This window comes from Ranitomeya imitator, chromosome 4 (assembly GCF_032444005.1).
Source record: "Ranitomeya imitator isolate aRanImi1 chromosome 4, aRanImi1.pri, whole genome shotgun sequence".
NCBI classification, from domain to species: Eukaryota; Metazoa; Chordata; class Amphibia; order Anura; family Dendrobatidae; genus Ranitomeya; species Ranitomeya imitator.
This window is the reverse complement of record NC_091285.1, coordinates 506,059,929-506,072,392: the sequence shown is the minus strand read 5'-3', so window position 1 is coordinate 506,072,392 and position 12,464 is coordinate 506,059,929. Positions and strand designations below refer to the sequence as shown.

General features: G+C 49.0%; 1 protein-coding gene across 2 annotated transcripts in view; it reads right to left on the bottom strand.

The window, feature by feature from the left end:
* GALK2 (galactokinase 2) overlaps positions 1–10,890 on the bottom strand; it is a 507,611-nt gene extending 496,721 nt beyond the window's left edge. Inside the window, exon 1 of one of the 2 annotated variants that reach the window (XM_069766040.1) lies at positions 8,689–10,890. In XM_069766040.1, the coding sequence (XP_069622141.1) occupies positions 8,689–9,053 (365 nt within the window). In that variant the 5' untranslated portion in view covers positions 9,054–10,890. The remainder of the gene's footprint in view (positions 1–8,688) is intronic. The other variant, XM_069766041.1, reaches the window with a different exon arrangement.
* Positions 10,891–12,464: the final 1,574 nt, after the last annotated feature.

The following is a 12,464-nucleotide window of genomic DNA, read 5'->3' as shown; positions in this document are numbered from 1 at the left end:
TGATGAGAGTTATTCTCAGGCTGGTAAGTGGCCATTAATATACCGTATATACTCGAGTATAAGCCGACCCGAGTATAAGCCGACCCCCCTAATTTTGCCACAAAAAACTGGGAAAACTTATTGACTCGAGTATAAGCCTAGGGTGGAAATGCAGCATTTACCGGTGAATTTCAAAAATAAAAATAGATCATTATTTCCCCATAGCTGTGCCATACAGTGCTCTGCACCGTTCATATTTCCCCATAGCTGTGCCATATACGGTGCTCTGCACCGTTCACTGTACCCCATAGATGTGCCATATACGGTGCTCTGCACCGTTCACTGTGCCCCATAGATGTGCCATATACGGTGCTCTGCACCGTTCACTGTGCCCCATAGATGTGCCATATACGGTGCTCTGCACCGTTCATATTTCCCCATAGCTGTGCCATATACGGTGCTCTGCACCGTTCACTGTGCCCCATAGATGTGCCATATACGCACTGTGCCCCATAGATGTGCCATATACGGTGCTCTGCACCGTTCACTGTGCCCCATAGATGTGCCATATACGGTGCTCTGCACCGTTCACTGTGCCCCATAGATGTGCCATATACGGTGCCCTGCACCGTTCACTGTGCCCCATAGATGTGCCATATACGGTGCTCTGCACCGTTCACTGTGCCCCATAGATGTGCCATATACGGTGCTCTGACCGTTCACTGTGCCCCATAGATGTGCCATATACGGTGCTCTGCACCGTTCACTGTGCCCCATAGATGTGCCATATACGGTGCTCTGCACCGTTCACTGTGCCCCATAGATGTGCCATATACGGTGCTCTGCACCGTTCACTGTGCCCCATAGATGTGCCATATACGGTGCCCTGCACCGTTCACTGTGCCCCATAGATGTGCCATATACGGTGCCCTGCACCGTTCACTGTGCCCCATAGATGTGCCATATACGGTGCTCTGCACCGTTCACTGTGCCCCATAGATGTGCCATATACGGTGCCCTGCACCGTTCACTGTGCCCTATAGATGTGCCATATACGGTGCTCTGCACCGTTCACTGTGCCCCATAGATGCTCCACATAAATCTCTGCCGCCGCCGCTGCTGCAATAAAAAAAAAAAAACACATACTCACCTCCCTTGATTGCAGCTCCCAGCGTCTCGTTCCGGCGTCTCCATCTTCCCGGCGTCTCTGCTCTGACTGATCAGGCAGAGGGCGCCGCGCACACTATATGCGTCATCGCGCCCTCTGACCTGAACAGTCAGAGCAGAGACGCCGGGAAGATGGAGACGCCGGCCGGGAAGATGGAGCAACGCTCGGCGGCTGGAACGAGGACAGGTGAATATGCTATACTTACCTAGTCCTGGCGATCCTCGCGCTGTCCCTCTGCCTGGTCTTCGGTGCCGCAGCTTCTTTCTCTATCAGCGGTCACCGGCACCGCTGATTAGAGGAATGAATAGGCGGCTCCACCCCTATGGGAGGTGGAGCCGCTTATTCATTTCTGTAATGAGCGGTCCCACGTGACTGCTGAAGAGAGGAAGAAGCTGCAGCACAGAAGACCGTGGGACGGCAGGGACAGCGCGAGGATCGCTGGGACTAGGTAAGTATGCCTCAGCGCCCTCACCCGCCGACCCTGCCACCCACCTTGACTCGAGTATAAGCCGAGAGGGGCACTTTCAGCCCAAAATTTTGGGCTGAAAATCTCGGCTTATACTCGAGTATATACGGTAGGTCCCCGCCAGCCAAAAAATAGCAGCCCGCAGCTGCCCAGAAAAGGCGCATCTATTAGATTCTGGCGCTTTGCCCGGCTCTTCCAATTGCCTGAGGTTGATGTCACCTGGCTGGTTAACAAATATAGGCGGACCTAACACTTTTTTTTTAATTATTATTTATTAAAAGGGAGGGGAGGACATTACATTAAACTGACCTCTCTCTGTGCTTTTCTCCACTTCCTGTGTCATGTACTTTTGACTGTGTCACAACGTAGTAAGCTGCGTTCCTGCACTTAATATGCATGTGACTAGGAAGATAATGCGGTTTTACTGCATCTAATGAGAGTGTATGGGTAATTTACATAAATTGACATGATGCCGTCTGGAAAGACCCACCGCATGTCCGTCCTTGCAAGTAAGGCTACGTTCACATTTGCGTTCTGCCGGGCTGCGTCGGGCGCAGCCTCGGCGACACATGCGTCATGCGCCCCTATATTTAACATGGGGGCGCATGGACATGCGTTGCATTGCGTTTTGTGATGCATGCGTCTTTTTTGGCGCACACGTCAGAGCGCAGAGGACGCAGCAAGTTGCTTTTTTTTTTGCGTCCAAAATCATGCCAAAAAAGGACGCATGCGTCACAAAACAATGCGTTTTGCATGCGTTTTCATTTGCGTTGTGCGTTGCGTCGCCGACGCAGCACCGCACAACGCAAATGTGAACGTAGCCTAAGGCGAGGCGTCTATGCACGCATAGTGGACATGGGATTTCTTGAAATCCCTTCCACTATGCTCTAACAGCTGGATGCTGCGGGTTTGACGCTGCGGATGTACACAGCGTCCCATTTACTGACCGTGGAAACATACCCTCAAACATAAAGGTACCAGGAACCCATTATCCTTCAGTGCTGTCATGTTCCAGAACTGCTCCTGCCTTGCTGAGAAGTACAAGGTGTGCAGTGCTCAGAGACGTGGCCGAGGTAAAGATGGCAAGCCAACTACCACTGATTTGACTGATGAGATGAACGTGACTCTCGACAGCCCAGATTGATAATAATCTGTAATGGCCACAGACCTTTACATTTAATCATATGCCAGCAAGGTGGAAGTTGGGTACTTCAATTGGCTGGTATTATTAAAGATATCTAGTTCATCTTTTTCAAGTTGAAGACCTACCGACAGATTTTAGAAGACACTTTCTTCAAGTAGTGGCAGAGGAAAGAGTCTGAATCTTTCAAGAAAACCATGATTTTTCTGCAGGACAATGCTCCATAACATGCATGAAAGTCTCCACTGCTTGGCTGCCATTAAAGGCCCTAAAGATGAAAGAATAATGACATGGCCCCATGACCTAAACCCTATTGAAAACATGTGGACACTTCTTAAATGGAAAATTTACAGTAAAGGAAAACAGTCACCTCTCGGAACAGTGCCTCAGAGGCTATGGTTGGTGCTGCAAAAAAGGTTTATTCTCAACAGATTAAGAAAAGGAATGGAAGTCTTATGACTGTTAGGCTGCTTTCACATTGCGTAGTGTGTCTCCGTGGGGGCATATGTCTTCACAAAATGGGGACTGGACGTATGCGCCAATGCGGCCATAGACTGCAATGGTGACGACAGAGCAAACATATGCTCTGCCGTGCACTTTTTTTGGGAGTGTACGACTACAGGAAGAGAACCATGCGAATGCTGTCCGATTTTCGAAAAGCCAGCAGTTCATCTGCCACATACAGTAAAATCACAACAGGATCCAACAGAACAGAATAGATAGATAGGTCAGTCACATATATAATTAGTACAGTGTTGTGCTGTCAGAGCGAGTGCTGTGTAAAAAGTTCTGAGTGGAACGGAGTTTATTGGCTCTGAACTCGCAGGACCTTTCTGACAGCATCGCAAGCGTATGAAGTTTCTCACGCTCACGGTGACGTCAGTGAGGTGAAAGAAGTTCACCGCGAGGTACTGAGCTGAGCAAACTCGCACAGTTCAGAGTCTCTGCCTGTATGGCAGGCTTTGTAGTCGAATTGTGCAACAATGCAGCCTGCCATCTAGATATAGCAAAGCTAAACGCATTGCGTGAAAAATTGATTATTATCATCTTCTAGGTGGACAGATGAGGAATATGCTTGTTTATTACAGGGGACAATGGCTTCAGTGGACTGGGTGATGACGTGAGTATGGTTTAATTTAGTTTCAATAAAGAACTGTCATTCTTTTAATTAAAAGGACTTTATTCTTTGCGTGTGTGTTTTTATACAATATCACTATGGGGTTAGTAATGAGGGCATCTTATAGACGCCTCTCCATTACTAACCTCTGAGCTTGAGGTCACCTGATAGCGCAAAGGTGACATCAACCCTTCACTATCACTCCACTTGCCACCGAACCAGGGCAAGTGGGAAGAGAGAGTCCAAGTGCCAGAATTGGAGCATCTTATGGATGCACCATTCCTTGCCTGAATGAGAAACCGCAGCTGTCTTCCTAGCCTTGGCTCATTATTAAATATAGGGGGACAATAAAACATTTTTTGGGGGGGAAAGTCATTTTAATAACCAGGAAAAACTAAGTATATAGCTGTGAGCTGATATTAATAGCCTGGGAAGCTCCATGGGTATTAGCCCCTTCCCAGGCTATACACATCTGCCCCAGCTGTCTGCTTTCCCTCTGCTGGTTAAGAAATTGTTGCGGAATTTCACGCACTGTACTAATTATGTCACTGACATCTTTATATATATCCATTCTATGTGTATATCTATTTCATTGTGTCAGATCATGCTGTGATTTTACTGTACGCGGAAGATGAATTATCCGCTTTTCAAAGGACATGGGGATCCCACTCATTATTGTACCTGAAATGAATTTAAAAAAAAAGAATATTTCCTTTCAAAATTATGTGTAAATTACATAGAGAATTGCTCTATGGAAAGGCTCATGTTACAAAAAAAAAAAAAAAAGGCATTGCAATCGGATCCATTCGCATGTAAATTGGATGCTAGGTGTTAAAATTGGATTGTAGTTCGCATGAAACTCAGACTTTTCTGGACAAAAATTGGACCGTTTTTTTCCCTCGGTGCCGAGTATGAGCCCTTAGTCTTACACTTTCTGGTAGAGTGGAGGTGTCAGTTGTTGGCAGAGGAATTTAGAGTGTGGATGTGACTGTTGCTTGATGTTTTTGCTGTGAGCAAATCCTCAACCTCTCCTATTTGGCTTTCCTTCCTTTCTACCCGGTGTTCCTCTCTGTTGTCTGAGAGTGCATATTCGTATGATTGGTATATGCATTTATTCCTGTACATCCTCCCTTGTTAGTCTGGTTTGTGTTTATACATTATTACTCCTCACTTCCCTGGGTGGGGGAGGGGACAGATAAGGGATTATCAGGAGTTCAGCAATGTACGTGGCCCCGACGTCTTCACCATCAGAAGTAATGTGGGGTGCAGGGATAGCTGGGGTGCCCCTAGCATTAGGGACAGGGAAGGAGCTCCTGGACCAGGGAAATCTGACAACAGAATTGTGACAGACACTTGGAGATACATTGTTACCATGGAGTAAGTACTCAATGTAAACTGCACATAACTTACTCCTATTTATACTATTACTAACTTAGCTGCAGAGAAAAGTAAGATAATTTATGTATAGCTGAATGTTCATTTCTACTCCACTAGATGGTGCTATGGTTTCATAATAAACTTATCTTTATCAACACATGCTATAGGACACACATGAAATACTATATCTGGTCATGTCAGCAAGAAAGTTATTTTTTGGTTATTTTTACTCGTTTATAGCACCCTTAATATCACAGCACTTTACAGACATTATCGACACTGTCCCCATTGGGGCTCACAATCTAGATTCCCTATCAGTATGTCTTTGGAGTGTGGGAGGAAACCAGAGAACCCCGAGGAAACCCACTCAAACACGGGGAGAACATACAAACTCCTTGCAGATGTTGTCTTTGGTGAGATTTCAACCCAGGAGCGCAAAGCTGCAAAAAAATGTGCTAACCACCGAGTCACTGTGCTGTAATGAAATGAAATGATCAGTAGTAGATCTATAAAATGTCACAGAACTAAGGGCTTATGTACACGTTTGTCTACTTTGCATCTGCAGAAAAATTGACCATTCTTCCTCCATGTGATGCTCCGTTTTCCCTTTTGTGTCTTCTGTGTCTGTTTTTTGTCATTCAAGTGTCATCATTTTACATATATAACAAAAAAGGGAAAGAGGCTCAAGTATCTCTTATCAACTGGGCCACAAAAAAAGACAGTACATAAACTGCACCTGAATGCTGTCCATTGTTTTCACAGACCTATCCACATGAATGGGCGAGGTCAGCCCAAAAATCAGACCATAGGACATGTCTCCAGGTTTTTTTTTCCATGCAGACCATCGAAAGTGCAAATATCCCTATAGATTATAAAGGATCAGATGCAGCACGGTGGCTCAGTGGTTAGCACAGCAGCCTTGAAGCGCTGGAGTCCTGGGTTCAAATCCCACCAAGGACAACATCTGCAAGGAGTTTGTATGTTCTCCGTGTGTTTCTACGGGTTTCCTACGGGCTCTCCGGTTTCCTCCCACATTCCAAAGACATACTGATAGGGAATTTAGATTGTGAGCCCCATCGGAGACAGCGATGATAATGTGTGCAAACTGTAAAGTGCTGTGGAATATGTTAGCGCTATATAAAAATAAAGATTATCATTAAGGATCCATGCACCGTCCAGGGTTAATACAGACAGTACACGGGAGAGAAACACGGTCATCTGAACAAGGCCTACAGAAGAGGGGGTCACCACATACAAGGAAAAACTGAGCCTGAACCCCGTCCCCCTGGTCCCAGAGAGGCCAGAGCATTACCACACTATTGCTGCATATAGTAAAAATCACAGTCTGCTTTGAAGCCCGACCACAGGCTGAGTTTCGAGTGAACTATGTGATGACAAGCACTGCACTGAGGTCTTCTTTAGAACCCCGGCTGTTATAGCAACCCATCGGCGCTCCACAATCTCATCACAAGGGCTTTGATGGGCACATAGAAAGACGTGACTCCATACCGCTGCTAAGGTCACTGTCAGAGTTTGATATGATACCGGCATTAAAGGGAACCGGTCACCCCCAAAATCTAAGGTGAGCTAAGCCCACCGGCATCAGGGGCTTATCTACAGCATTCTGTAATGCTGTAGATAAGCCCCCGATGTATCCTGAAAGATGAGAAAAAGAGGTTAGATTATACTCACCCAGGGGCGTTCCCACTGCGGTCCGATGGGCGTCGCGGTCCGGGGCCTCTTATCTTCATAGGATAACGTCCTCTTCTTGTCTTCACGCTGCGGGCTCCGGCACAGGCGTACTTTGTTTGCCCTGTTGAGGGCAGAGCAAAGTACTGCAGTGCGTAGGCACCGGGCCTCTCTGACCTTTCCCGGCGCCTGCGCACTGCAGTACTTAGGACATCGGACGGCCCGCCCAGGTGCGTATAATCTAACCTCTTTTTCTCATCTTTCAGGATACGTCGGGGGCTTATCTACAGCATTACAGAATGCTGTAGATAAGCCCCTGATGCCGGTGGGCTTAGCTCACCTTCAAATTTGGGGGTTACAGGTTCCCTTTAAACAGGTTTAAAGGCACAATTTGAGCTCACAGCCATTATCGGATGGGTATGGGGAGTCCTTTCATACACCGGCTACCGACTTGCACGATACATGTACAGCGGACGTCGATAAGGGGTTAAATAAAACAAATGTATGTTATGGTTTTCACTACTGAAGTCTGTGGGGTACAACAGGATAGAAATAAAACAAATGCAGATGACAACATACTTTTCATGTAAAATGATTGTAAAATCAAAAGCAAACAAACACCAAAAAAACGAATAAGACTTTCAGAAGCCTGATATGCATTGCACATCTGCCCACGGGGTTCAGAATCATCGCTGATGAATGTATTGATGGAGACCGCTGTATTCGTGAAATCTGTTTGAGTTTCCACAGCAGTGTGGGTAAATGACTGAGTGTTTCGGTCTTTGGGGTGACGAACGAGCGAAAAACATGACTGTTGAGCAATATCTGAAATTTAACACAAGGTCCATTCATACCGGTCATGTGATCAGTCACTTCCTGACAACACGGACACGTTTCCCCTTCCACACAAGCTGCACTTACTAGTTATAAAGGAGCACCTGTCACTATACGGCATCTCAGCACATCCGGCCACCGCCAGCACATCGGCAAGGGTGGCAAATACTGATGACCTATCCTAAGGATGGACCATCAATAGAAAAGTCAGAAACAACCCCTAGAAAGGAACAAATTCAGCCTGGAACATGCTCTCCAGAAAACAAGCTCTCGTGCATACCTGCCAACAAAATTATACAAAATAAATAGTGACATAAACATCATTTATTTTCTTCCTATTTTCTACTAAGTTCTGACTTTTTTAAGCCACTAAAATAAAAAAATATAAAAGTTTGGAATGGCCGTAGATGTGCCTGTGCAGCAGGGGATAATCATGTTATCGGGTCACTTTTGCCACATAATGAATCAATGAAACAGAAAAAATAGAATGACGGAATCAGTATTGGAAGGAGAGGATGAAAAAAATGAGCGAGGAACAATAGAAAAGTGGCTGCTGTTAAGGGGTTAAAGGGAACCGTCTGCTCATTGTGCTGCCCAGGCCACACACTGCAGAGACCTCCTGACAGGAGCCATCATGGCATAAAGACCATCTGATCGGAAGATAGAAAGCAGTGCAACAATGTAACATGCCCTCAGGACGATGGAAGAACACAAGTTATAAAAGGTGTTAAACCAAAAAAGTGAAATAAAAATACAAACTATAGTTGAGCCTTTCTGTCAGTGATGCACAACTACAAGTGCCAGCATGCAAAATATAGTTGAGTCTTTCAGCCAGTGGTGTAGAACTACAAGTGCCAGCATGCCCTGGGGAGGAAGGAGCTCGGGTGATTCCTGAGACTTCATAGCTCCAGTAATACCTGAGACACAGCTGAACCCCGGTGTGCTCATCATTGCTGCCGCAGCAGCGCCCCCCTCTGGCGCCTGACTGACCTGTCATTCCCAGTCCCCGCCGGGATGTGGACTGTCGGTGGCGGAGAAGAAGCGGCCATGTCTGATTGTCTGCGCTGGTGATGAGTCTGTGCCGCGGAGTGCACGGTCTGCTGATCACCGGCGGCTTCTTCCGGATCCACACACCTACGGAAATCCTGTTCCTGGACACAGAGGGTGAAACAGACCGGGAGGCTGCACGGACACATGTGAGGCGGCTGCTGGCTACGTGTCCTCCCGCCCAAACATCGTCCTCACTGACAGGAACCTGTACATGGCCGATATAGGCGGCCATTACTGCGGGCCGGACTCACACTGCTGCACTGTGCTCGTCTGGGGGAGGTAGACGACCACCACTTGTGCAGCAGGTTCAAAATGTTAGTAAATGGCAGTGCCCAGCTCAGCAGACGCAAGCTGAAAATGGAGGCTACATACAGCTGGCAATGCAATAACCCCAAGAAACTGTAGTAAGGAGGCCGAGTTCATGGCCCAACATTAAGAGTTGGACCAGTTTGACATGTCCGAGCACAGACCACCATGTTTCCACTGCCCGCAGATGACCTGACCCACAGACCACAATGTCCAGACTGCCCGCAGATGACCTGACCGCCCGCAGATGACCTGACCCACAGACCACAATGTCCAGACTGCCCACAGATGACCTGACCCACAGACCACAATGTCCAGACTGCCCACAGATGACCTGACCCACAGACCACAATGTCCAGACTGCCCACAGATGACCTGACCCACAGACCACAATGTCCAGACTGCCCACAGATGACCTGACCCACAGCCCATAATGTCCGAACCGCCCGCAGATGACCTGCCCCGCAAACCACTATGTCCGGACCACACGCAGACGACCTGACCCGCAGACCACCATGTCCATACCGCCTGCAGATGACTTGACTCACAAACCACCATGTCCAGACCGCCCGCAGTTGACCTGACCCGCAAACCACCGTGTCCGGACCACTCGCAGATGACCTGAGCTACAGACCACCATGTCCGTACCGCCCGTAGATGACCTGACCCACAAACCACCATGTCCGGACCACCCGCAGATGACCTGAGGCACAGACCACCATGTCCGGACTACCTGCAGATGACCTGACCCACAGACCACCATGTCCGGACCGCCTGCAGATGACCTGACCCACAGACCACCATGTCCAGACTGCTTTCAGATGACCCGACCCACCGACCACCATGTCCAGACCGCCCGTAGATGACCTGACCCACAAACCACCATGTCCGAACCGCCCGCAGATGACCTGACCCACAAACCACCATGTCCGGACCACCCGCAGACGACCTGACCCACAGACCTCCATGTCCATACCGCCTGCAGATGACCTGAGCCACAGACCACAATGTCCGGACCGCCCGCAGATGACCTGACCCGCAAACCACCATGTCCGGACCACTCGCAGATGACCTGAGCTACAGACCACCATGTCCGGACCGCCCGTAGATGACCTGACCCACAAACCACCATGTCCGGACCACCGGCAGATGACCTGAGCCACAGACCACCATGTCCGGACTACCTGCAGATGACCTGACCCACAGACCACCATGTCCGGACCGCCCGCAGATGACCTGACCCACAGATCACCATGTCAGGACAGACCACCATGTCCAGACCGCCCACAGATGACCTGACCCACAGACCACCATGTCCAGACCGCCCGCAAATGACCTGACCTGCAGACCACCATGTCAGGACTGCCCACAGACCACCATGTCAGACCGCCCGCAAATGACCTGACCCACAGACCACCATGTCCAGACTGCTTTCAGATGACCCGACCCACCGACCACCATGTCCAGACCGCCCGCAAATGACTTGACCCACAGACCACCGTGTCCGGACTGCCCGCAGATAACCGGCCCCATACTCGTGTGGCTGTAGAGTTCATTCTGGACATGGCGGTCTAGGAGTGGTAGACGTTTGAGACCAGGTAAGGCGGCAGCGCTGGTCTCCAAATCCTGACAGATTCTGCTCACAGGCAGATAATCCACATGCTTCGGGTTAAGGGATGGGTCATGGATTTTCACTTTCTGGATGGAGGATTGGAGCTTTTTTTCATGATCCCCCACAGTACACCGTGTACAATAAAAATTAAATGGAGACCCTGATGCTGATATTTGTAATGTTAAATGTGGTTCTAAAGGAAATGTCCACCACTCGTCAACCTTTAATTAGTGGCCCCATGGTGCTATGTAAATGAATGAAACTACACTTCTCAGACTTGCAGAACTCCTTAGCGCTCAGCCCTGAGTCCCCCACAGATCGCAAAACATAATGTCATGACCTCCACAGCTAATCAACCACTGATCAGCTGCAGCCTTTGGGTTTCTTCATGAATTCTATAGGTTGCAGTTGTTCAGTGTTCGCTGGCTGCAGTTACCACATCACTTTATGCCAGGAATACTTTAATAAGGGTTCATTTGTTCTGTCTCCAAGATCTGGATCTGTTTATTCCTTCCCCAGCTTCCTGTTTCCTCTACTTGCCATGCATGCCAGTTTACTATGGAAACCTGGTGTGCACCTCTATTGTCTTTTTAGGCTGGCTCAGGCAGCAGTGCTTTGGCTGAGTATTCAAGTAGTGCGGCGACCACCCAGGCTATCACGTTTCTGAACTTTTCATGCCACTTTGCAAACTCGGTCCTGCTTGATCGCTAGACTCAGCTATATGTTCTCCAATGTGTGTCTCTAGACCAGTGTTCCCCAACTCCGGTCCACAAGAGCCACCAACAGGTCTTGTTTTCAGTATTTCCTTAGTATTGCACAGGTGATAATTGCATCACCTGGCCAGGCAAGCATTCATTCACCTGGGCAATACTAAGGAAATCCTAAAAACATGACCTGTTGGTGGCTCTTGAGGACCGGAGTTGGGGAACACTGCTCTAGACTAAATCTATTCTGCATATTCAGATCTGCTGTCCAAGGTGCTTTTCTGTATACTCAGCTCTTCGGTTCCAGGTTGCCTATGCTGTTCCAAGGTGCCAGTTCACACACTCAGATCTGCGGTTACAACTCTGCTATTCAAAAGTGGCCTGTCTTATACTCAGTCCTGCTGCCCCAAGACGCCTGTCTACCCACCGCAATCTACTTTCTCTAGCAGCCTTCCACGACAGCCACAGGAGGTTGTCTCCATACCCTAATGGGGGACAGGAAGCACAAGAGGTTAAAAACCCCTCCCACCTCCCATTAACCAGTGTCTTTCCTGTCCCCCATGGGGCATGGAGAGGTTCCTGGTGCGCTGCGCGGCCGGCTCTGCAGTGTACCTTTTATTTTTTACTTTGCCGGGCATTGGTGGTCGGGCCCCGGGGCTTCCTCCTCCGTTATGCTCCCTGTTTCCTCCGGATTCGGGACCGCATTCCTGGTCCTCCTGCGCTCCCCCTGCTGGGTAAAGCTGACCGGTGAGCCCTTCCTGGAGGCCTCCCTGAGCTCTCCGGCGTCTCCCCCTCCTGTGCGCGCTGTTCGGCGACCGGGAAGTCACGTGGTGTTCTACTTCCGGGCCGGCACTCCTGCATAGGAGCGATATCCTGTCCAGCGCTATGGACTACTGAACGGCGTGTGAGGCACGCTGCACCCTCGCACGCCTGCCGGGGACCGTGGAGGGGGAGGGGCGGCTAAGTGCCATGCGCTGGTGCAGTCTTATTTCATATATAAGCTGCGAAGACGTCTCAGGTA